The 25,846-nt window shown below is 36.1% G+C and overlaps 1 protein-coding gene and 1 pseudogene across 1 annotated transcript in view; one reads left to right on the top strand and one right to left on the bottom strand.

Annotated features, from left to right (window-relative positions):
- The window catches only part of TTN (titin), a 266,736-nt gene that overhangs the window by 47,032 nt on the left and 193,858 nt on the right, over window positions 1–25,846 (top strand). Inside the window, 8 exon segments of the mRNA XM_025039310.1 lie at window positions 271–459; window positions 5,881–5,937; window positions 18,132–20,582; window positions 21,361–21,639; window positions 23,361–23,924; window positions 24,453–24,734; window positions 24,846–25,124; window positions 25,558–25,836. Of these exon segments, the coding sequence (XP_024895078.1) occupies window positions 271–459; window positions 5,881–5,937; window positions 18,132–20,582; window positions 21,361–21,639; window positions 23,361–23,924; window positions 24,453–24,734; window positions 24,846–25,124; window positions 25,558–25,836 (4,380 nt within the window).
- Window positions 16,791–17,342, bottom strand: LOC102895272 (annotated as a pseudogene).

The raw sequence follows: 25,846 nt of genomic DNA, 5'->3' as shown, positions 1-25,846 counted from the left end.
GACACACAAATGGTTAAAAATAGTGTAACTGAAGTGATAAAATTTTAAACATTGCCACCAGTCTATAAGCTGTTTTTTTAAAAATTGCGTTTCCTTCTTAAAGGTGAAGAGAAATCATATATAAGAGCAGATGTGGCATGCCTACAGTATGATGTTATTAAGATAAATATGAAATGTAATCACTTGTATAATCAATATTGTGTTTCCAGGTAAATTTAAAATATCCACTTGTTTTTGTGATTAAAATATCCTTTTTCTTTTGTGTTGCAGATCTAAAGGTGTCTTGGTACAGCAAGGACAAGAAAATAAAGCCATCTCGGTTCTTTAGAATGACTCAATTTGAAGACACTTACCAACTGGAAATTGCTGAAGCTTATCCAGAAGATGAGGGAACTTACACTTTTGTCGCTAATAATGCCGTGGGTCAAGTATCAAGCACAGCCAACTTGAGACTGGAAGGTAGAGTAAAACAACCTTAAAAACCACATTTAAGTATAGATCTAATCTCACAATGTCAGTAACGATCACTAAAAATTTCATGTAAATCATCGTTGGTCCTACTATTCTATTTTAATGCAACTAATTGTTTCCTGTTATATGCGGTGTTCTCACTTTTCATTTACCTGTTCTCATTATGAATCACAAAACACCATTTTTTTTATTTTGCCGTGCTTTGTTTCCATAACATTTTGTAATGTATTGTTCTCATCACCTGCTTTCATGCTTCCTGATCAGCATGTATCAGAATAGGGAGAAATATGCTTAAAGAAATAGATAAGTTTTCTCAGTTAGAATAAAACAAATTTTTTAAATTTTTTAAATAGAAAAAGTGTTACTGTCCCCCCATTGTACTGACACAATTCTGATTTCACAGAAGTGACACTGGATGATTTCAGGTCTGTACACCTGCTAGATGTATTGATGGTCATTCAGAGAATGCCTGAGGGTTGTAGAGCGTAGTTCTATGATGGTTTAAAATTTCTGTTACCTCAGACTCTTAAATTATAATCAGAAACACTTCCTTGGTGGGACACTCTGATTCCAAATGAGATAACTATTTTTATACAGTCAGACTATTTTCCCTGAGCTAATATAGTCTGTATAGTATTAAGTATATATAAATACATAAAAATTTAGGGCAACTGTTGAGTTCTTAAAATTTTTTAAACACTTATTAAATAACCAGATGTTTAAAGTGGTTTGTAAAATAGAAAAGCTGGTTTTACAGCCAGAGAGAAAAAGGTAAAAACAGAAAACAAGAATACCTAAACCTAATTGCATATTCACCACTGCCTTTATGAAGAATATATTGAAGTTCATTAGACTAGTGATGTCTCACCCTGTTTGTCTGAGAAGTAGAAATGAACTTGTGTGACTTTGAATCAGTAGTGGCATACATTGACAAAGCAGTAGTTTCGTACTAGATTCTAGTCTACCACTGGAATTTGAGACCGATCTGTAGACAATTCCAAATGAATTCTGGTTTCAATGCAGGGTGTGACATTAAAGGTTGGCATGCTTCTTTTCAGGATTTAGCAAACTTGAAGAAGTTACATCAAACTCCCAATGGCATGTCTCTTCATCAGTTTCATTTAAGGAGGAGTCCCTTGGCCAAAAGCCCATCTTCATCCAGCCTCTGTCAAGCCTCAGGGTGCACAGCGGGGAGACAGTCAGATTTCATGCAAGGGTTTCTGGCATTCCCAAGCCAGAAATCCAGTGGTTTCATAACCAGCAGTCAATTCTACCAACAAAAAATGTAGTTTTCCATTTTGAGGAGTCCACAGGCATGGCTTTAATGCTTATAGTTGATGCTTACTCAGAGCATGCTGGGCAGTACTCTTGCAAAGCAGCCAATAGCGCTGGGGAAGCCACTTGTGCAGCTACACTCACAGTGACGCCAAAAGGTAAAGCCCATTTTGCTTCAAAGACTTTGATTTGTGGCCTACCCCTTACTCCCACTGTTACTAATGTGAGTCTTGGCTGTTTGTCTCGTTGCATAGTGTGATCGATCCATAATTTACTAATAAAGTAACACCCAACAAGGCCCCCTATGGTCTGAATTACAGGTTAATCTATGTACTTTAGATCTCACTGAAGTATGTGTTCTAAGCATTACATTAGCAATTATTTCGTTAGACATCAACTATGCTTGATATTTTTACTTTTCTAAACAGCATCTAATCATTGCATCATTAGTGGTCTATTGTCTGTATGTTGTTTATAAAGTATATGGTGGAGGGGAGGACAAATGGTATCCCTAATATAGTCATCAAAAGAGAGAGGTGGATTAGTGGGGAGACTGACTCTATCACTCTGGATACCTACAATGACAACAGAAGGAAGAAACAAGATACTGTATGGCATCTGCATGAGCCTTCATCATCCATTCATCACTGGATCACTGGGAATGAATTTTTTTGTGTGTAATGCTGACATCCTAGAGCATTCTTCATCTGGCATGCTGCTTCCAAGTTACAATGATGTCTTTCATCTTCATCTTCCATGCCATTTTATGTTACTAACCTAGCCAAGTGACAAACCTTAGATGTTAATATTCTTTTCTTTTTCTTGTCACTTGATTATACAGTGCAAGCCCTAGCTAGGCAAAGTTCTGGGAAAGAGGTAAGAAAGTCCACCAAGTCCCAGGCAGTGGCAGATTCCTCTTTCACAAAGCAGGAGAGCAAAATATCCCAAAACGAAATTAAGTCATTTCAAGGATCATCATATGAATATGAAGTGCAGGTTTTTGAAAGTATGTCTCAAAGTTCCACCCACACAGCTGCATCTGTTCGAGATGTAGAGTTGCACCATACTGCATCCCTATCACAAACTGCAGAAAGCACCGAGTTGTCCGAAAAATGTGCCGAAGAGACAATGGGCGAGGCGCCAACGATTCTCCTGCAACTTCAGGACCTCTCTGTAAAGTGTGGCGACACTGCTCAATTCCTCTGTGTTTTAGAAGATGAATCTTTCGTTGATGTAACCTGGACTCATGAAGGTGTAAAGATAGAGGAATCTGAGAGAGTGAGGCAGTCACAAAGTGGAAATACTCAATTTCTTATTATATGTAATGTTCAGCTGGTAGACCAAGGATTGTACAGCTGCATTGTACACAACGAGTATGGAGAGAAGACAACGACAGCAGTACTAAGTGTAGAAGGTGGTTATTTGATTTTTAGCTATGACTCGCTTCATTTCATCTTCATTGCTTTCTGCAGCTTTTCTGTCATGCAAATTAAATCACTGAATATATTAATTAGAATATCTCTAAATTAGCACTCTAGTCATAAATGACTTATGAAAGTCAGCCAAGTTATTGGCCAACCTTTTTAAGAACATTTAACTTTCCAGTCTAGATTCAGGAAGTTTAACTTTCAAATCCAGGTTCAGGAAGTTAAGATTCATTTCATGTGTGCTGCTTTTTCTAATATTTACCAAATGGACCACCTAGGAAGTGTACTAAAGGTTAAGATATTATAATTCAAGTATTTGTTGAGTATTTATTATTGTCCCCGACACCGTGTTAAATTTAAATTTAATTGTTCTAGTTTTAGGAGACTCAAAAATTCTCGTTTGCCCTTTGTATTCACATCTGAAGTCCTAGCTGTTTATAAGGAGGCCGTGAAAATTAAAAATCGGGCACTGAAAATAATAGGGCTCTATCAGCACCAAAATGAATAGTCTCTAGATATTTCACAATAAATTATGCTGCTTTTACAGCTTCAGATCCTCTGGGAATTATAGAATTATCTCATGGCAAGATCAATATTTTTGTTGTTACTGTGCTTGATTCTCTACTGTATTTGAAAAGGTGTGAATAAATTTGTCTGGGCAAAGGTTAGCTTCTTCCTCTTATCCATGGACTTTCCTTTTAGATACTAATGAAATAATGAAATTATTCTTCAGGTGCTAGAAGCTCATGCTATGTGTCTATATGCAAAGGAGCTTCACGAAATCCCTCGGAAGGAAGCTGATAGAAGTTCGGGCATCTCCAGGGGTCTATCTAGACCTATGGCCTCAAGTCCTTCCCTGATCTGATTATACTATTATTGAGTTGTTGGACATGAGTAGCCAAGTTATTGGCCAACCTTTTTAAGATGGCTATGTGCACAGCCATCTCTACAGTGAATTTTGAAATAAGCCCATAAATTCACTTTAACGTATCTGTAATACTCACCAAAAGGAGGCTGTTTTGTTCTTTAATCTGACATTTTACTCTATAGTTATTTCTGGTTATATCCCCAAAGCCTACAAAAGGAATAGCTCAAGAACTAAGATCTAGTCATGCAGGTCAGATGGAAAATTCCACCATCCAGAGAGTTGACCCTCAATTTAACTGCAGCTGCTGGCTAGCACAGTAATCACACAGGTACTATTTATCTGGAGTTGTCGTCTACAAGTCTTATAGATGACAACTGTGGCAGTTTCTGCAGCAGTATTATTGGGAATTAGCTGTGCTGTGGAGGTGGGAGAAATGTAGGTGTTTCAACTTGTTTCCTGAAGAACCTAGTGCCATCGTACAGTGCTTGAACATCAAGTTCCCAGAGGGGATTTGAGCTGGACATTTTCACCTCAGGATTTCTAATTCACTAGTTCCAACTGAATATTATTAAAGTGTTCTTGGAGCATGAGCACTTTTTTCCTGGAAAGTCCAGATTGCCTTACTTGTACTTATGAAAATTAAAAAGTAAGATACTTTTAAGTGTTTGAAAAGTGAAGGATCAAGCACAGTTATCTAAGACTAATTTTTATATGCTCTTCTTTTACCGTGTCCCAATATCTTTACATAGGCTACATAGTTATCCATGAAGATCAAGTAAGAATGTAAAACACCGTAAGTTAGTTTGAATAGAATCCTTATGTGCACAGTAAGCATAGATATATTATATATTAGTTTTGGGACTAACATGCTGCTTTTCTTCTCATCCTAATGACATTCCAACTTCTCTAAATTCAGCGTGTATTTTACTCTTACAAACAAAGCTAATTTATTCCTTTTCCTAACTTTATTCTTACCTAGCCAAAGAATCGCAAACCAGAGCAGTTACAAATATTTCCCTTGATTCAGACACTAAAAGTATTAAAACACTCAAAGAGTCACAAATTAAAACAACCTGTGAAGTAAAGAGAGAATCATCAAAGAAAACATCAAGTTTGTCATTAACTTAATGCCAAAGACCACAAGGAACTGAGAAGCCAAGGAGTCAAGCATATTGACACAATGTCACACGAACTGTGGGGTGAGAGTGGTACCAGGGCACCCGCCTTTCTGGAGAAGCAATCCCAGAGACAACTGTGTCTAAAGAATGTACCTTTTCCTATGTAATAAAAGCAATTTTGAGTTGATGACTCATGGTTTTGCTTCTTAATATGTAATTGGACTTTATGTAGTTTAAAGTTTAAAAGGTGGTTCAAGTCAAAGGAATATTTACTGGCTGAAAATGCTTAATTTCACAGGAAAAAAAAAAAAAACCTGAGAATAACCCTCAACTGAAGGTGGCAAGTTAGAAAATGCATGTTCCTTCTAAAAATGACTTCATCTCTTAGCAGGTGTTCAGTCAATAGACATTAAACAAAAAAGAATATTCCTTTAGCTTGTGGATTGCTTTTTTGAATGCATGTAAAGGCATGCGAAATTATGGAACTAAATGTGGAAATTTCATAGAGAACCTAAAATAAAAATGTTTTAAAATCTTTCTGCCAACATTGTCATGTACTTTATTAGCTCATTGAATTTGTCTGGCATGAATTTTTTTTGATGCATTTCGGGGATGTAGTTTTCTATTATAATAAATAGAAAGTTTAATTGTATGAATCGTAAAATGAGGCAGAAAGTATGTGGAATTAATCATTAAAAATTTTTATGTTTTTCCATTTTAGCCCATGAATCAATGTTGCATGAGAGGATCGAACAGCAGATTGAGGTGGAGATGAAAGGTATTGTTATATTGAATGTGAGATTTAAATAGAAACTCTGAAGGATTAATAGAATCCTTGATCTGCCTTCTTTCTTTAAGTATTATTGAGAAAAGTGACATAGATATACAAATATATCTCCCAGAGTATATATTACTATGTCGCATGCCTGGTTTAGTATGCTGATGGTTACATGCATTTCACAGTAATTTGTTTTATGGTAATTTAAAATCTTATATTTAAATTTTATCAGCCATATTCAACTTCATGTTAACAGCCATTTTCAGAAGTGTGTATTAGGAAAAGTTGGTATCTTAATGCATGAAATCATGAAGTAGAAGTTTGTCTTCAAAATTACAGTGAATTAAATGGAACAATAGACAATAACGTGTCATACTCAGAATGCAATGTCATGAATGAATTATGATTAAAATGCTACTTTATTTAGGGTGTGTGAAAATGTTACATTCCCATTCTGGTTTACACTTCATGCACATATTATCATTTTAACATTGATACGTCTCTTACACTGGCTTGCAGATAGCTGCCTTATGGGATCCTTATTGCCTGCTTTTCTTTGCATAACATTGTGACTTTATGGCTGTATTAGTTCGAATAAACGCCTTCTCATATTACTTTAGCTAATTATTTATGGTTATAGTTCTTGTATATATTTTTAAATAGTTAATTCTCAAAAATATAATAATTTAATCTACAATCAAAAGGATCAGAAAGGGCGTTTATTCCACTCTCTGCAAGTCAGGTAAGATTCTCCTCTTAGCCATCAAAGGAACAAAGTTTTCCTGCTCTCAAAACAAATATGCACAGGAACATGTTATTTTGAAATGCATTTTTGCTTGTTCAAGAAGAAATTTCAACAGTTTGAAGAAAAGACCAGACAACGAACGATTTTCGTGTCAGAATCTTTTAAACAGAGCATGGTGTTGCGTTTATTCGAACAAATATGGTGAGTGAATTTTTTTATGGATTTGTGAGAATCTGTAGCATGCATTTTATTTCATTTCCTATTTTGCAATTTCATTTATTTTCAACTTTTTCAAATGCTATGGAAAATAGTAAAATGCTTTATAATTTTATTTTTTTTCAGAATTATTCTCCGAGGGGGAATCTAAATGTCCAGAGAGAGATGCACGTGATGCCTTTTCAGATTCTGAAGACTTAGATCACAGCTCCACGGCTGCTAGAAGATATGCAAGTAGAATATTATCTACAAGCTCTTGGCCTGACTATTTCAAGCCTTCTTTTACCCAAAAACTTACGTTTAAATATGTGTTAGAGGGCGAACCTGCTGTTTTTACATGTAGATTAATTGCCTGTCCAACTCCAGAAATGACTTGGTTTCATAACAATCGGCCTCTCCCGACAGGTCTTCGACGGGTCATAAAAACTGAGAGTGATTTACATGATCACTCTTCCAGCCTGGAGATTAAAAGGGTCCAAGATAGAGATTCTGGAATTTATAGATTATTAGCAATTAATAGTGAAGGGTTGGCTGAATCAACTGCATCATTGCTCGTTATCCAAAAAGGCCAAGATGAGAAATATTTAGAATTTCTGAAAAGGGCAGAACAGACACATGAAAATAGGGAGACTTTAGTTGAAAGGAGAGAAGACAGAATGAAGGTTGACCTGAGGTTTACTGGCTCTCCCTTTAACAAAAAACAAGATGTTGAACAAAAGGGAATGATGCGAACTATACACTTTAAGACAGTAAGTCCTGGCAAGAAAACAGATCTTATGTATGATGAAGAATATTTAGAAAGTAAATCTGAATTAAGAGAATGGCTTAATGTAGGTGAAAATTTCTTGGATGAGGAGACCAAAATTAAGTTGCACCGTTTACGGGAGGCTAGAAAAATGTTAATGGAGAAAAAGAAATTATCTCTTTTAGAAATGTCATCTGAACTAAGCTCAAGAACTTTGCAAAGTAAAGCTAGTGATAAAGATATTCTGTTCTCCAGAGAAGAAATAAAAAGCAGGTCTGTATCTGATCTAGCTGAAAATAGAAATAAGATAGATAATGTAACTGAGGGTATTGTCCAAAATATACATGCCCTTCCTAATCGAATGGATCAGTGTGTAGAATCTAGAGAATCTCCTACAAACTTTCAAACTATTGTTAATGAAGAAGTTCTCCAGACTGAAATAAGAATGAGCCAAGAGGCATTTCTAAGAGAAAGTCCACGAAAAGAGCATGTATATGGCGGGATTCTAGTAAATGAGAGTACCCAAGCAAGAGGACAACTTGAAGAAATTATGAACAAAACTGAAATCGAAGAGTCATCTAACTGCATCACTAATGTATGGAAGAACAAGGAAACAGATGAGACTCCTGAAAAGGTGTCTCAAGTTATTATACCACATGCGAGTGGATCTTTTGGAATACTTAAAAATATTAAGGAAAGTGAAGAAATAGATAGTGAAAGAATAAGAAAGGATGATTTGAGAGAATCAAAATATTCCACTTCCACAAGAGCTGATGAATTCAGAACTGAACAAGAAGAAAAAACAGCAACATTTTTTGAAAATTCTTTCCAAAAACGTCCACAACGTTGCCCACCTTCATTTCTTCAAGAAATTGAATCTCAAGAAGTTTATGAAGGTGACAGTTGTACATTTGTGTGTCATTTTCAAGGATTTCCTCAACCCATAGTGACGTGGTATAATAATGATATACCTATCCCATGTAATCAAGGCTTTATCATTCATACCTTGGAAAACTATTCAACATTAACTTTTGATTCTGTTTTTCCTCAAAACGAAGGTTCTATTAACTGTGTACTGTTTAACCAATATGGAACAGTGAAAACAACTTGTGTACTAAAAGTGAAAGCAAAACAAAGGCATGGTGTCAAAGCACATAAGGTCCCAACGTTGCATGACTACACTGATGAGGAAGAAGAGCTGTCATTGGTGTTTGACCAAGCAGAAGGCATTCATCCATCTTTGAGACAACAGGGCCAAACGAATCTCCGTATGTTACAGAGTACCCCACCTGCTCCTCCCTCTGCAGACATAGAATCGCTTTCTTTTCCTGTAGAAATTCAAATAACAGCAGCAACTCCTACCCCAGAACAGGATAAAGAGTCAAGAGAATTGTTTCAGTTTGAAGAGTTGGAACCTAAAGCAACACCTCGAGATGAAGCTACTCAGTCACCAAAATACAAATTTATATTTTCATCTGATATTACTAATGAGCCGCCAAAAATATTACAAGAAATGCCAACACATGCCAGGTGTAGAGAAGGGGATTTTATAGTACTTGAATGTTTACTATCTGGTGAGCCTAAGCCAATTGTAACATGGTTTCGAAATGGAGCCCCTTTGAAGCAGAACCAAAAGTTTCAGTTTGAAGAAGTTAATTGTAGCCACAGATTATATATTAATGATGTTAATCCTCAAGATTCTGGAAAATATAAATGTGTTGCTGAAAACAATTCTGGAACAGTTGAGAGTGTTTCAGATCTAACAGTGGAACCTGTCACTCACAGGGAATATAGTCAATTAGAAAATATTGGTAGAATTTATGAAAAATATTCTAAAGATCAAATTCAGGGAGAATCTGTAAGGGCACATTTTTATGATTACCCATCTGGTCCTTTAACTTCCCAATCTTATGTAAAAGAATATTCCATAAGAGAATATTTTCAAAGCCTTGAGACAACTGAGGAGATAAACCCGAAAGGTTATGTTTATTGCACATCTTCTAGAGAAAAACTACCCAGATTTATGCAGTGTGCTTCAAGGTCTGTAAAAACCAACAGGCCTATTAGGGCTGAACTCATACAATGTCAGGATGAAAGGAAAGAGGGACATGTAAGTAAAAAATCAAAGCTGCACCAAGCAGAGGGTACTTTTTATCCATATGTTGATGATTTCAGTGAAGTAAAAATTAGGAAAGAGGTAAGACATGATTTTGGAAAATGTGGTGAATCAGAAAGGATAAATGTGCAAGAATATGCCCAAAGTGACCATTTCTCAAATATCCACTCTGAGAAAACTTCTGATAGTTGCAATACAAAAGACTCATCTAGCATCACATACGAAGAACCCCTTGATGAAGAAAGATGTTACCCAAGAAGAAAGGTGAAGCATAGAATTATTGCATTTGAAAAGTTACAACATGTAGAGAAAGGACTTCTAGAAAAAAGACCTACCAGGAAATCATTCATTAATCCTCCTCAAAAGAAGTCTGACGATACTGACTTTCCATTAAATCAAAGAGAATCAAGATCAACTGACCTAACGGCAAATATACACCAGGCAGAGAAAATGTCTTCAAACACTGAACCAGATTCATCTAACATCATAATGAATTTAAAGCTGCTTTCTGCTCAAACTCATAAGGAATTTGAAGTACAAGAGAGGGAACAACAGAAAGAAATAGGTTTTATAGAGCAATATGCAGTTTCTGACAGGGCTGAACATGAAGCACCTATTACATTTGACCTAAAGCAGTTTCACTCTCAAGTAGAAAATCCAGATTTAAAATCCCAAGAATTAGATAGTGGTCAACCAGAAGAAGCTTCTTTTAAAATCCAGCTTCCTGCTTCTGAAACAGCTGAGAATGCTGAGAACATTGTATTTGATCTAAAACAAATGTATTCTCATATAGGTTATCCAGCTAAAGAGTTCCAAGGGCAAGAAACTAGGCAATGGCAGGAAACACTTCATAAAGAAGAAATTCCTAGCCCTGAAATATTACAATTTGATACACAGAATACCTCTAAAAACAAGCAAAATAACATATTTACCGATCAAGAAATTTCTTCCAGTCAAGAGTTTTCAAATAGGACCGTGATGGAGAAAAGTTGTATTGATGAAAAGACCTTTTATTTGGAAAAAGGAGTCCAACAGATACAGGAACAAAATTTAGGAATTTTAAATACTGATAGTTCCCTTAAATTTTTTCCTGAAGAAATCCATAGTGAATCATGTGCCCTACTTCAAACCTCATCTGTAGATGAAAGAGAAACTGATCTTTCTGAGAAAAAACATTCTTTAGAAAATGGAGATCAAAGTTTCATTTCACTTTTGAAAAAAGCAGCAATTGAGGGAAAGCTTTCAGAGGTGTGCAAAACAGAGGAGGAACACACACTGGAACCAGAGTTGGCATCATTTCAAACGCAGAATGGAGGGGCACAGGGATATGCCACTGGAATTTTAGGAGACCCCAAAGGCAATGCAGACACGCAGTACAGAAAACCTTCTCTGAGCCAGTGCTTTTCATTCTTGATGACCGAGGAACAACAGAATCCAAATGAACAAATAAGTGAAAAAACTGATGTCTCTGAAAAAGAAAAATGTTATGAAGAACTTCAAGTTCAAAATGAAACTTCTTTCCTCACTCCTGAAGGAGAAAAAATAGGAACTTGTTTTTCTGAAAATTTCCCCAAATTAGATGAGGTACAGACAACAGAAGGAATGGGATCTGAATTCTCCCTAACACAATATTTACTTGCTGCTGGAAAGCATGAAGTTCCTGAAACTAAAGACGCCAAGGACAAGGCGAAACTTGTCCAGAGTGAATCGGTCACGTCCATGGAGGTTGAAGAGGTAACTTTCAACACTGTGTATGAATATTACAACCAACAACAGGAATCACTAGGTCGCCCATTTTCTCCTGAATCGGATATTTCGATTGATGTGGGAAGTATAACCAGTGAAGAAATCTCTGAGTTAGATCAGTTTTATACCCCACCAACTTCTGTTGAACATTTTGAAACTCCAAAGTCTCCCAATTTATATTTTACTCCATTAGATACAACTAAACAATCTTCAACACATTCAGGAGAGGAAACTGTTCAAAGAACCACACCTTTAGAGGAAGCTGCTGAAAGGTACTCAACACCTTCTGAAGGTGAGATAACAGAACGATATTCCACACCCCCAGGGGAGGCTCTAGAGAGATATTCCACACCCCCAGGGGAGACTCTAGAGAGATATTCCACACCCCCAGGGGAGGCTCTAGATAGATATTCCACACCCCCAGGGGAAGCTCTAGAAAGATATTCCACACCCCCAGGGGAGGCTCTAGAGAGATATTCCACACCCCCAGGGGAGACTCTAGAGAGATATTCCACACCTTTAGGAGGAGAAACAGTTGACAAATATTCTGTCTCTATTGGAGGACCAAACCCCACTGGAAACTTTAAAAGGTACCCATCAAAAATAGAAAGAGAAGACAGTACACCAAATGAACATTTCCATACTCCTACAGGAGAGAGAAGTTCAGCTCATGAAATGTGGCGTTCTGATTCATTTGGCACACCAAATGAATCCATTGAACCAAAAGACAATGAAATGCCTCCGTCTTTTATTGAACCTCTGACCAAAAGGAAGATATATGAAAATACAACATTAGGCTTCATCGTTGAAGTTGAGGGCATTCCAGTTCCCGGTGTGAAATGGTATAGAAACAAATCTTTGCTAGAGCCAGATGAAAGAATTAAAATAGAAAGGGTGGGGAATGTGTGTTCTTTGGAAATTTCTAACATTCAAAAAAGAGATAGAGGAGAGTACATGTGCCATGCTGTAAACATCATAGGGGAAGCAAAGAGCTTTGCAAATGTAGACATAGTACCCCAAAAAGAAGGAGTGGTGGCACTCCCACCTCCGGTAACACATCAGCATGTCATGGAATTTGATTTGGAAAATACTGCATCATCAAGAACACCTTCTCCTCAAGAAATTGTCTTGGAAGTTGAATTAAGTGAAAAAGATGTTAAAGAATTTGAAAAGCAAGTGAAAATAGTCACAGTTCCTGAATTTACTCCAGATCATAAAAGCATGATTGTGAGTCTAGATGTTCTTCCATTGAATTTGGCAGATCCAAATATGGCTTCAAGAGGGGAAGAAGACAAAGATCTGAAAATTGACTTAGAAGTATTTGAAATGCCTCCTCGTTTTATAATGCCTATTTGTGATTTTAAAGTTCCAGAAAATTCGGACGCTGTGTTCAAATGCTCAGTCATAGGCATCCCTAATCCAGAAGTTAAATGGTATAAAGAATATATGTGTATAGAGCCAGATAATGTTAAGTATGTGATTAGTGAAGAGAACGGAAATCACACCCTTAAAATTCGAAACGTCTGTCTTTCTGATAGTGCAACATATAGGTGCAGAGCTGTGAATTGTGTAGGAGAGGCTCTCTGTCGGGGATTTCTCACCATGGGAGATTCTGCAATATTTGCTATGATAACAAAGAAAAGTAAAGTGACTTTAAGCAGTTTGAAGGAAGAATTAGTCTTAAAACACAAATATTCAGACAGCTTTTTTGAATTTCAGGTTGTAGAAGGGCCTCCCAGGTTTATCAAAGGTATTTCTGACTGTTATGCACCATTAGGCACAGTGGCTTATTTTCAGTGTTTAGTTCGTGGTTCTCCAAGACCCACAGTTTACTGGTACAAAGATGGGAAACTGATGCAAGGAGCAAGGTTCAGTACCGAAGAAAGTGGTATAGGGTTTCACAATTTATTCATAACAAGTTTAGTAAAAGATGACGAAGGTGAATACAGGTGTGTAGCTACAAACAAATCAGGAATGGCTGAGACCTGTGCAGCACTCACCCTAATTTAAAGTTTCTTGTACGATGTTTTAGTGCCTCAGTAATTATCACAATTGATTCGAGTGCTTTCATATTTCTAAATTATATAGATTTAATAAATTTCAAAATATGTCAACTCTATTTGAATGCATTACATTGAAGTCCCCTGGGAAAACATTTTCTCCATGTAAACACCTCATGTTTGTAACACTTGTAAATATTCTGTTATCTAAACTGTGGAATCATCACTTGTGTCAATTATGCTGTGAAAAATCAAGCGCAATTAAATATCTCTTTGGCTACCTAATTGTTTGTGTTTCTACTTTACTCTCATTCTATCCTCCTCCCCCAAAGCGTTTCAGCAGAATGCGTTCCCTTTTAGAAGCTAAACTATATGTAAAGTAAAATGTAAAATAGGAGATCTTGTCAGATGACCATGCAATGACATTGGTAAGTGAAAATCTCTTCACTCTGAGTATTTTATTTGTGAAATTATAACCCTTTTGCAGCCAAATCCATGCTTATTTACTTGGACTTAGATAAATGACAGAAACAAGTAACTAAGTCTATAATCAGTTTTACATTGCAATCTTAATATATTTTTTGGCTCTTTAAAAATATTTTCATTATTAATATTTCTCTTCTTAAGTGTTTTAACTTGCTGGTTTTGAAGGGGCAAGTGGTACTGATTGGATAGAGTTCATCTGGATATTTGCAGAATGTGCAAATAAAGAGCTTTCCACTTTTGGAAAAAATCTCATTTTCTCAATTTTCTAGATGGTGTCAAGTATAAAATGCAGCATTAATATTTGCCTGAGGAAAAAGTAAACTACTGTATAACATTTATATAGATTTCAAACTGCAGTCCAATTTCAGAATCTTTAAAATTAGGAGGCAATATGGTTATTTGTGTTTCAGATTATATACAAATAACAAGATAGTAAGCTTTCCTGTCATTTTCACTGAATTAAAGTTTTAAAACGAAATTAATAAGCATTCAAGATTCAAGATTTATATATGTTTCTAAATGACATCTTTTGTTTTTCAAAATTAGAATTTTAATATATTCACAAAATCCTTGGTATTGTATCTATGTACCAATGTGAACATAAATCTTCTCATTATGTTGTAATTTAATTTTTTTTTATCTGAAAATGAGGGGTTGGACCAAAATTTCTCAGAGTTAATTGTTTAACTCTATATGTTATCCCAGTTGTAATTTTTCTTAATGTGATTTAAAATAAATTTTAATTTTGCAACAGATGATGAGAGAAACAATAGAATATAGTAATAAAACTATAAATCTTCCCTCCCCCCAACTCTTAAATTATTCACTGTTACTTAATGACTATATTTGTCCCCTGCATTGAGCAATTTTTAAGTACCGTAATTGTATTAAACATATGAATTCTAATTTAATTCTAAAAAAACTAAACATTTAATTTAAATTTAATTTTTAAAAGAATTCATATACTCTTTCATTCCAATTATGCTTACTATGTTTATTTTATCTATTACCTTTTTATTCTCACAATGGGAATTCCCTAAAAGCCTTCCAACTTACATAAGCAATTTGGAGTATACACAGAATATAGACAGAGCAGTCAGGCTTATATCCCCACCCCATCCCTCACTTCTATATCCTCCCCCCGCAAAAAAAAAAAAAAAAATCTTGTTTTACTTGTTTTGAGTCACCAAAACTCATTAAGATAGATACACTATGGTGGAACAATCATTTCTGTTTCAACCAGTGAGTACACAATATCTGTGATAATAATTATAGATGTAATATGGTACACTCTAAATCTCTGAAATAAAATTATATTCTATAGTTTAGGGACTTAAGGATTTATTCTACTTTTAGTCACATAATGGAGGTTTAAATAAATTAGAAATTCAGGTCATGATAAACATGACAAGCACACTTTACCCAAGTGTTATAGAGCATAGCAACAGTTCAAAACCTGTTTCCTAAAAGGAAAGACAGAAAAGAAAAAGGAAAAAGGAAAAAGGAAAGGAAAGGAAAGGAAAGGAAGGGAAGGAAAGGAAGTAAGAAAAAAAAGTTTTAATGCCTTATTGGATTTGCATGAAAGGCTGAAAAATATACTTTTATTCACATAAGAAGGAGGGCCTTATTTGACTTTGCTCATTAGAATTCTGTTATTCTCAAATGCATAGACTTGAGGATATGCAGAATAATAATGAATAAAGAAAAGTAAGCCTTGCCCACACTTGGCTTATTTATTAATTGTTATAGATAATTAAATAGAATTTTTTAATTTTCTGACTCAATGGCACATAACTTAAAAGCCTGAAATATTAATTTCTCTGATGTTGGATAAAGAATTCATTGTATTACACATTGTAATGTTTAGACATAATTCTTAACTGCTCCTACAACATGTATTTTTAACTACACTTTTCATGTTTCAGCACATTTGTGTTCCATTTCCTATCTGTTTTATGGTTAATATACCATGTTTAAAGGTAAGGGAAAATATTTCAAGATTTTAGTGAGGAGGAGTATTTTAACCACATTCACATTCATTCCCTTTACAGATGTTTTGGCAGTTCAAGTAAAGGGGGAGGTGACATGAGTAACATATTATAGATTAAACATAAAGTTAAGTGGTCACCATTGGTATGTGAAATAAATTAATGATTTTATGACTACTAATTGAAATAATAAAAGTATATGTATTCTACATGCTGTAAATAAGTTTTACCAGTACATTTACAACTAACAGACACTAGAGTCCTGCCTTATAATGCTTATACACTAGAACAAAAAAGAATTAAGGCATAAGACTATTCCATATGATGCAAGTGTAGTGAACAAATAAAATAATAAAACTGCTTTTTAGTAAAGCAGTAAAACTAGTATTAACAGAGCTGTTCTATATATTTAATAGATTTAATGAAAACCTAATGCTTTGCTATCAAATTACAAATCTTTCATCTTGTCATCCAATACACTATTTAAAGAGTATCTGTTATTCACTGCTTTGTTTTTCTGTTCCATAATGATGTATAGGAATTTCTTGCAAAATAAAATATAATCGAGTTTTTTTTCAAGCCGAAGTTTTATTTAAAATGTAAGAAAAAAAAAATGGTTCTTGAAAATGCTGATAAGTAAAGCAAAAGGATACAGTGCTCTCTTCCTACTAGCCAGGCAGCCTGTTCAAGGACAGAGTAAAATACAGTACTGAAGTGCTAATGGAAATTCACAGGAGTTTAGTTTTAGATTATCTGTGTCTAGATTATGTAGTGATTCTCAGTGTGTGATCTCAGTTTTAAGTTCACACCTTTATTGAGCATGTACAAGGACTCTTGCTCCTTGGTCATAGCCAAATCCTTTGGGCCCAAAGTTCTTTGCCTAGCATCCTATACAGTAGATTACACCTTCTTTCTCACTCAGAGCTGTTGATTCTTCCCACACTTGGCACAAAAACAACAGTTTTTGTGCCAGAGCTTTCTAGCTCCAATTACCTTCTCAGCAGCACTAACAAAATTTCCACATCTGGACCACTTCTCAGCATCTTGTATTTCTGAGCTAATTTATAAGTGTTTGGATTTGTTGCAAGCCGGTTAGGTTAAACATTCTCTGGCTTGATACCCAATCTCTCCATATCCTCGTTGAGCATGCTAACGCCTTTGGCTCATACTTCTTTCCATAGCAGGAGTTGCAGTTGATCTCATTATCATGAATTGTCACTTTTATACTATCTAAATTTTACCTGCAAACCATGCAGAGAAAGCAGCATCCATGGAAGCTTCTCCCATCACACTGCACCTCTTTCTCATTGCACAGGGTCCTCCCGCCAGCCCCAGACTTGTTCCCACCTCCCCAGAGGGGCATTTTAAGTCTAGAGGTAGGACCAAGCACCATGGGCGGAGTTAAGGGAGGCAGGGGGAGGAGCACAAGGGGAGTCAGAGAGCCACGATCAAGTTTTTAATGTCGGAGTTGTTTTCTCTCATTTCTGATTCTCCCATTAAGTTAGTAACTTGAGTCTTATTATAAAAGCTTTGTTGAAGTACTGTGCAATTTACACAGGCAAAAGAAGGCCTGCATTTCTAGTAACTGAAAACAGTAGTTCTCTTACAAATTCAAGTTAAACATTTCCTGTAGCCCCTTATTTTTAATAATGGCCTTGATTTATAAGCAGTAACTGGGACACAGATGTTTTATTTTGGAAATAATTGGTCTCCATTTTGATAATGAGGATATTTTTAAATGCAAGAAAATTCTAAATATAAATAATAATTCTGGATCTTTTTTAGAAAGTGATTTAAATAATGCTGGATTCCTTTATTATAAATATTTAGCCAGCAGTTTTTCAAACTTTAGAATTGGGATTATATTACAAAGGGAAACGTGTAAAAACATCTTTAAAATTTATAGACTCTAATACGAATGAAGCGGACTGAAAGTTGCATTAGTATTTATAATCACATAGTGTGATACAGTAAACTAAGATTAAACAATTAGAAATATGCTTTTTGATAGATTATTAATCTCAGGATAATCTAATGATTTCAGGAATAAAGCAGAAGAAGGCCACCAGTTGGTGCATAATTCTTTGACTTTTATTTTTATTGTTGTTACATGAAATTGATAGTAAAATAATCATCATTTTTCCCCAAACAGAGTTTTCTAGTTGTCTTCTGTCTGCTGAGGAAGAAGGACTCCAGACCTATAGCTCTGACCTTCAGTTATCTAATAGAAATGAAACACTTGAACTTTTGTCTGAACTTCCAGTTCATTCAACTAAATTTGATTCCAAAAAGGAAGGCAGTGTCCCAGTTTTTATCAAAGAAGTGTCAAATGCTGAAATAAGCATAGGAGATGTGGCTAAACTGTCTGTTACTGTCACTGGCATTCCCAAACCTAAAATTCAGTGGTTCTTTAAAGGAGTAATGTTAACGCCTTCTGCTGACTACAAATTTGTTTTCGATGGTAATGATCATAGCTTGATCATTCTGTTCACAAAACTTGAGGATGAGGGAGAGTATACGTGTATTGCCAGTAATGAATATGGACAGACAATATGCAGTGCCTATCTAAAAATAAATTCCAAAGGACAGGGGCACAAAGAAACTGAACCAGAATCAGCAGTGGAGAAACCTCTGGGAAACCTTGAAGGTCCTTGTCCTCCTTACTTCCTTAAAGAGTTAAAACCAATTCACTGTGCTCAGGGGGTCCCTGCCGTCTTTGAGTACATGGTGATCGGAGAGCCTGCACCCACCGTTTTGTGGTTCAAAGAAAATAAACAGCTTTGCACCAATGTGTATTACACTATCATTCATAATCCTGAGGGTTCTGGGACATTTATCGTCAATGACCCTCAGAAGGAAGACAGTGGCCTCTATGTCTGTAAAGCAGAGAATATGTGGGGTGAGTCCACCTGTGCTGCAGAGTTACTTGTGCTTTTGGAAGACACAGACATGACTGATGCCCCCTGCAAAGCCAAGTCCACACCAGAGGCTCCTAAAGATTTTCCCCAGGTGTTGTTAAAGGGCCCTGCAGTTGAGGCATTTGACTCAGAGCCAGGAATTGCAGCTTTTGTAAAGGACACCATTTCGAAGGCTGCATCACAGGCAGTTCTATCAGACACTGAAAAAATATTCCCTGGTGCTACATCCAAAGAAGAAATTAGTTCATTAACAGTCAAGCCTCTGAAAGCTTTATTAGCTGAACCTGAAGGGAGTTATCTACAATCTTTAACAGAAGAACCTCCAGCTCATTCATATCCAACTTCTGGGGTTGAGGAAGCACTTTTACCAGAAGAAAAGACAGTATCTTCAGTGGACAAAGAGCAAATGGGAACTCTTCAAAAGCAAGAGGCACAAAGTGCTCTCATCATGAGTCAGAACTTAGCTGAGGGACACGTGGAAAGTTTCAAGGGTCCTGACACTTTGGTCTCTAACATAAGCTATGAGCCCCAGGTTCCTTCAGAACACACGTGCACAGAAGAAAGTGAAATTTTGATGGAAAGTGCGTATCAACTGGAAAGTACAGGGCAAGATTTCGTGGCCAGGACTGAGGAAGGCAAGTCCTTAAGTTTTCCACTAGCATGTGAAGAAGAGCAAGTATTATTCAAGGAAAAGCATTCTGACAACTTGGCAATGCCCCCTAACCAAACCATTGAGTATAAGAAAGAACCCATGGCAATACAGGCCGTGCAGGAAGTTGGGGAAAGTGACATTCTTTCTAAGGAAAGTTTGCTTTCTGGTATTCCAGAAGAGCAAAGATTAAACCTGAAAACTCAGATCCGCAGGGCTTTGCAAGCAGCAGTGGCCATTGAGCAAATGAGCCTTTTCTCTGAGTGGTTAAGAAACATTAAAAAGGTAGAGGTCAAGGCCATAAACTTTACCCAAGAGCCCAAACGCATTATGTGTACCTACCTTATTACCTCAGGGAAGTCTCTAACAGAAGAATTAACCATCGCTATTGAAGGTATCGATCCTCAAATGGCTAACTTGAAAACTGAATTTAAGGATGCCTTGTGCTCTATTATATGTGAGGAAATAAACATCTTAACAGCTGAGGATCCTCGAATTCAGAAAGGAACCAAAACAGGCTTGCAAGAAGAAATGGATTCCTTTTCAGATTCACAGACTGTTGAAGCAATCACTGAACCAGAAATCGAATCTAAATATTTGGTCTCAATGGAAGAAGTCAGTTCCATTAATGTGGAAAGTCAGGTCAAAGTTCTGGATACCACAACTGTCCCTGATGTGCTTGCTACAGCTGCTCTCTCTGATGAAAAACAAGATGAGTTACCAAGACCATCTGAGGGTAGCTTAATCAGAGAGGCTGGTCCTATAATACATAATCCCTTGGTGGACACTGTTGCTGAGGAAGGTGACATCGTAAACCTCACGTCATCCATAACAAATGCCAAAGAGGTGAACTGGTATTTTGAGAGTAAACTGGTGCCTTCAGATGAAAAGTTCAAGTGTTTACAAGATCAAAATACATACACACTAGTAATCGACAAAGTAAATACAGAAGAACATCAGGGAGAGTACACCTGTGAGGCCCTGAATGACGACGGAAAAACAGAAACTTCGGCAAAACTCACTGTAGTCAAAAGAGGTTGGATTTTAAGGATTAAATGGATAAAGCTCTAACATTCACTGGATTGTAATGTTCAGGTTGCATCACTGAATTTTCACTTATCTGCCACTGCCAGAATGCAGTTGATTTAGAGTAAGAATAGTCACAGACATAATCATGGTTATTAACTCTTCTCCTTTTCCTTTACTCTTTATTGGGTAATATGTTATATCTACATTACTACTTATTTTTTAAATAAAACGTGTTTTCATATATTTCATAATACCAATACATATGCTTTTTAGTTTATTTTCATATGGAAATACTTTAATACCATGTAATAAAAAGCTGTCAGTGAACACTTAGCCACTCTAAAATTTCCATTCTCACCCATAAATTCAAAATAACCATGATTAATTGTCCATTTATGTTTTTTGTATCTATTTCTTTTTTGCTGTTGTTTCACTTATCACTTTATATAAGATGTCATGTTTTTTCACATTCTCAATGTTCCTAGTCAGCATGGTATATTTAAAGAGTTATCATGTTGTTACGCACGTGAGCCAATAGCATCACATTTTAATTTTTTTCACAATTCACTGCAAAGTACTGATTGAATATGTTGAAAGCTGCTTATTGTCTCCTTTTGCCTTCAATGATCTTTCTCATTTTCCAGTCACTTGTCTTAAACTGCTGCAATCCTTCTCACCAGTTTCAACTGTCTTACTTCATTAACAGAAACAAACGTTAGAAGGAAAAGAAAAACGTGGTATGCCTGATGCGGGGGCATGCTAATGGACTCTGCTTCCCTTTGCAGCTGCCCCAGTGATCAAGAGGAGAATCGAGCCCCTTGAAGTAGCCCTGGGCCACCTGGCCAAATTCACCTGTGAGATCCAAAGTGCCCCCAATGTCCGATTCCAGTGGTTTAAAGCTGGCCGAGAAATTTATGAGAGTGACAAGTGTTCTATTCGATCTTCAAATTACGTCTCCAGCCTGGAAATCCTGAGAACCCAGGTTGTTGACTGCGGCGAGTACACCTGCAAAGCTTCCAATGAGTATGGCAGTGTCAGCTGTACAGCCACACTAACTGTGACAGGTAAATGCCATACATCGAATTGGGTGTTATCATCTCATTTCATATTGTTGCTTAATTTGCTTTTCATACAGGTTCATGATGTGCTTGTCCTACCAACTGGAGAGACCAACAGCCTAGATGGTAACATGGTGATTAGGTACTGCAGAACCCATGTCGGACAAGAAATTATTATTTACAGTCGTATTTCTAACAATGGCTAAGGAAAAAATAAATATAATTTAATATTTTGAGACAAATGTTAAGGAATCAAATGAGAAGTGGCTCCTGAAAGTTTGGTTTTGAGGGAGTTTGTTTTTATTAGTTTTGTTCTCTTTTTTTTAATGACTAGCTTAGAAGAAATTCTTGGATAACTACTGACGGCTTGGCCCTTAATATAAAAAATTTCAGGACAGTTTGGTGCTACTACAAAATACATAATATCCCAATGAATTTAATAATTGGAACCAGTTAAGAGCAGAATTCACACTGAGGAAAGCCAGAGCATAAAACTAAAGTTAAACAAATCCTAATGTGAGACAGGGAGCTAGCACAGGACTGTAAACTAGGATTCTCACCCTAAGCTTTGTTCCTAATTTAAAAATAAGAGTAACTACACAAATATTCTGTTCCCAGTATTTAAGTTCCCCGAATGACTTTTGATTAGTTAATACTCATCAAGTGTTTGCATTCCCTCATTTCTTTCTCTCTCTCTTTCTCTTTTTCTTTGTTGCTTTCTTCCCAAGGGAAAGCGTGAGTATGAATTATGATTTAGAGTCAGGAGTAGCAACAACCCACATTGTCGAGAGAAGCCATGCACTAATGTCAGAGCAGTATTGTTCCTTGATCTTCTTTTTCATTGAGAATCTGAAAGGGAAAGGCAAATGTAGCACATCGGTTTGACCTGAATACGTTAGGGTTCTGTGTAGCTTTCTCTACTCTACAGATCTTTTACATATCAGAAAACATAAAACCCAGGTCTGTGGCAACCCGACCTGCGGTTTTCACTTTGTGATCAGAGTCTCCATGAAACCACATGTATGGCTTTATTCTTCGTGACACTCTTGGAAATTTCTTTACCCAAATTAAGCCAATTCAGTAATAGGACTAATACCTTTCAAACAATAAGAAAGAGGAAGGAGGATGATTTTTTAAAGATCAGAAAGAGAGGGTCCTACAGGCTTGCTTCAAAATGCAGTATAGAAATGGGAAATTACTGCTATAAATATTTTGACAAGCTTGAAATGACTTGAGGGGTTGCATTCAAAGTTAAGCCATTTAAGGCTTTGCCAGTTATTGACATTAGGGTTAGAGAGACTTTACAAAACTACTAAAACTTTTTATCACTTAATATTTCTATTCTTCAGGTACATTTTATTTATCTTCCTTATACAGTCTTCTAATTAGGCAGAATAAAAGTATCAGCTGAATTGCTTATCAAATAATTCAAATAATCAGCTCTAAAATGGACAAATCATTAACAATAATAAGTTAATGTTGCTAAATAAAGGAGTATCTGTTCTTTCCTTTGATAGAAACATTTAATGTGCTGTCTCTTCTATAAAGAACACTCTCATCACTTTCTTTTAACAAATCTTTTCATTTTATTAATACATTACTCTATTTTAAATACCATCTCAAGTCTATCTAAAGATATAACTCATTTTTCTCTTTCTTGAAATATAGCAATACAGCAAGAGCTTTGGTGGGGACAAAACGTAATGCTGGAAAAATTTCTTTTGCAGAGGCATATCCACCAACCTTTCTCTCCAGACCTAAGTCCATTACAACTTTTGTGGGTAAGGCAGCCAAGTTCCTCTGCACAGTGACAGGGACTCCTGTGATTGAAACCATTTGGCAGAAAGATGGGGCTGCTCTACCACCTTCCCCTAACCACAAGATTTCGGATTCAGAAAACAAACACATTTTAGAACTCTCAAATCTTACAATTCAAGATAGAGGAGTTTACTCTTGTAAGGCTTCTAACAAGTTTGGAGCCGATATCTGCCAAGCTGAGCTGATCATAATCGACAAACCACATTTCATTAAAGAATTAGAGCCTGTGCAATCGGCTATCAATAAGAAGATCCACCTTGAATGCCAAGTAGATGAAGACAGAAAAGTCACCATTACATGGAATAAAGATGGGCAAAAACTCCCACCTGGGAAAGATTATAAGATCTATTTTGAAGATAAAATAGCATCGCTTGAGATTCCGCTAGCCAAACTAAAAGATTCAGGAACCTATGTTTGCACAGCTTCAAATGAGGCTGGAAGCAGCTCATCTACAGCAACGGTAACTATCAGAGGTAAGAAATGTATGAATATTATTTTTTCACTTTCTTCTCTGAAAGGATGCCTCAGTAGAAGCATCGATGTAGTCGGTACATTTTGTTATTAAAATAATTTCATCCAAGCAAAACTTTCAGTTTGGGGGAAATCCCGTCATTTGTTTGATTTTAGTTTTTCAATCTTCTTCACAATTCATTTACTTTTGTTCTTTTAAAACATTCTGCCATTAACAAAGATTGCTTTAAAAAGTTCAAGTGTCTAGGAAATCCTTAACTATTCTTCTTTTATAAAATTGTTCTTTGTGTAAGTGGAGTTTGCTCATTTTTGTTTTTGTTTGTTCTTTTTTTTTTTAATCAAGAAACTAAGAAAGTGTTTTAGAATCATTGAAATATGGAAAGTTATTGAGAACACCACAACCTTTTCAGAAATTTCATGCAGATATTTTATGTGTGTTGTGTCTTTTTGTTGTATATGTCTACTTATCTTTTGTGGAGATTACGCTTCAGCTATCTTTTCCTTTTTCTTTTCTTGTTAACTTGATGTAGAGCCACCATCCTTTGTGAAGAAGGTGGATCCCTCTTATTTAATGCTCCCAGGTGAATCAGCACGCCTCCATTGCAAGTTGAAAGGCTCACCTGTGATCCAGGTTACTTGGTTTAAAAATAACAAAGAGCTTAATGAGAGTAACACAATCCGCATGTCTTTTGTCCATTCTGAGGCTGTGCTTAATATTACTGATGTCAAAGTTGAAGACAGTGGGAGTTACTCATGTGAAGCAGTAAATGACGTTGGCAGTGACAGCTGCAGCGCTGAAATAGTTATCAAAGGTTTGTTTATAGTCCATTGTTTTGTCCATTATCGTCCATCATTTTTCTGTGAAAAGATGCTTTTTACTCGTTCGTAACATGTGACTTATTCACTGCTTTCATGCTTTTTAGAACCTCCTTCTTTCATCAAAACTCTTGAGCCTGCAGACATAGTGAGAGGAACAAATGCCGTCCTTCAGTGTGAAATCTCAGGCACTGGACCATTTGAAATTAGCTGGTTCAAAGATAAGAAGCAAATTCGAAGTAGTAAAAAATACAGGTTATTTTCTCAAAAGTCTCTTGTGTCTCTGGAGATCTTTTCTTTTAATAGCGCAGACGTCGGTGAATATGAATGTGTTGTTGCTAATGAAGTTGGGAAGTGTGGCTGCAGCGCAACACACTTATTAAAAGGTTAGTGCTTGAAAAACTGATATCTCTTTAATAAATTGTCAAAATAATTTTCTTAACCCATTGAAGGAAAACTGGTACTTTCCCTTTCAAAATATATTTTGCCTTTGATTTGACCTGGGACCTCGGAGACAAAGTCAGTGACCTTCATTTAGTCTTGTTTTGAGACCAGGGTAAATATTTAGTCTCTAATAACAAAAGTGAAACTACATAAAAGGCCGTTTCGTCAGCTGATAACCATGTATCTTCTCTGCTTCTTTCTCTTGGATGGAATTGTAATTCTTCTTCAATTTTATTTCTTCTTCTTCTAATTAACCAATATTATGGGATAGCAGTTGGACAAGATAAACGTAATCTAGATAAAACACTTAAATATATATGGTGTTGAAACTGTTTGAAAATTGATAAGTTTTGTATGCTCTCTTCCTTTGACTAGAACCACCAACCTTTGTAAAGAAAGTAGATGATTTTACTGCACTAGCAGGACAAACTGTTACCTTACAAGCTGCTGTGAGAGGGTCAGAACCCATCTCTGTCACATGGATGAAAGGACAAGAGATCATTAAAGAAGACGGAAAAATCAAAATGAGTTTTTCCAGTGGTGTTGCGGTCTTGATAATCCCCGATGTTCAGATTAGTCTGGGTGGCAAATATACATGCCTAGCCGAAAATGAAGCTGGAAGCCAAACATCTGTTGGGGAATTAATAGTTAAAGGTTCGTGTAG

The sequence above is a fragment of the Pteropus alecto genome, unplaced genomic scaffold, assembly GCF_000325575.1.
Source record: "Pteropus alecto unplaced genomic scaffold, ASM32557v1 scaffold3, whole genome shotgun sequence".
Classification (NCBI taxonomy): domain Eukaryota; kingdom Metazoa; phylum Chordata; class Mammalia; order Chiroptera; family Pteropodidae; genus Pteropus; species Pteropus alecto.
This window is presented reverse-complemented; position numbering and strand designations above follow the sequence as displayed.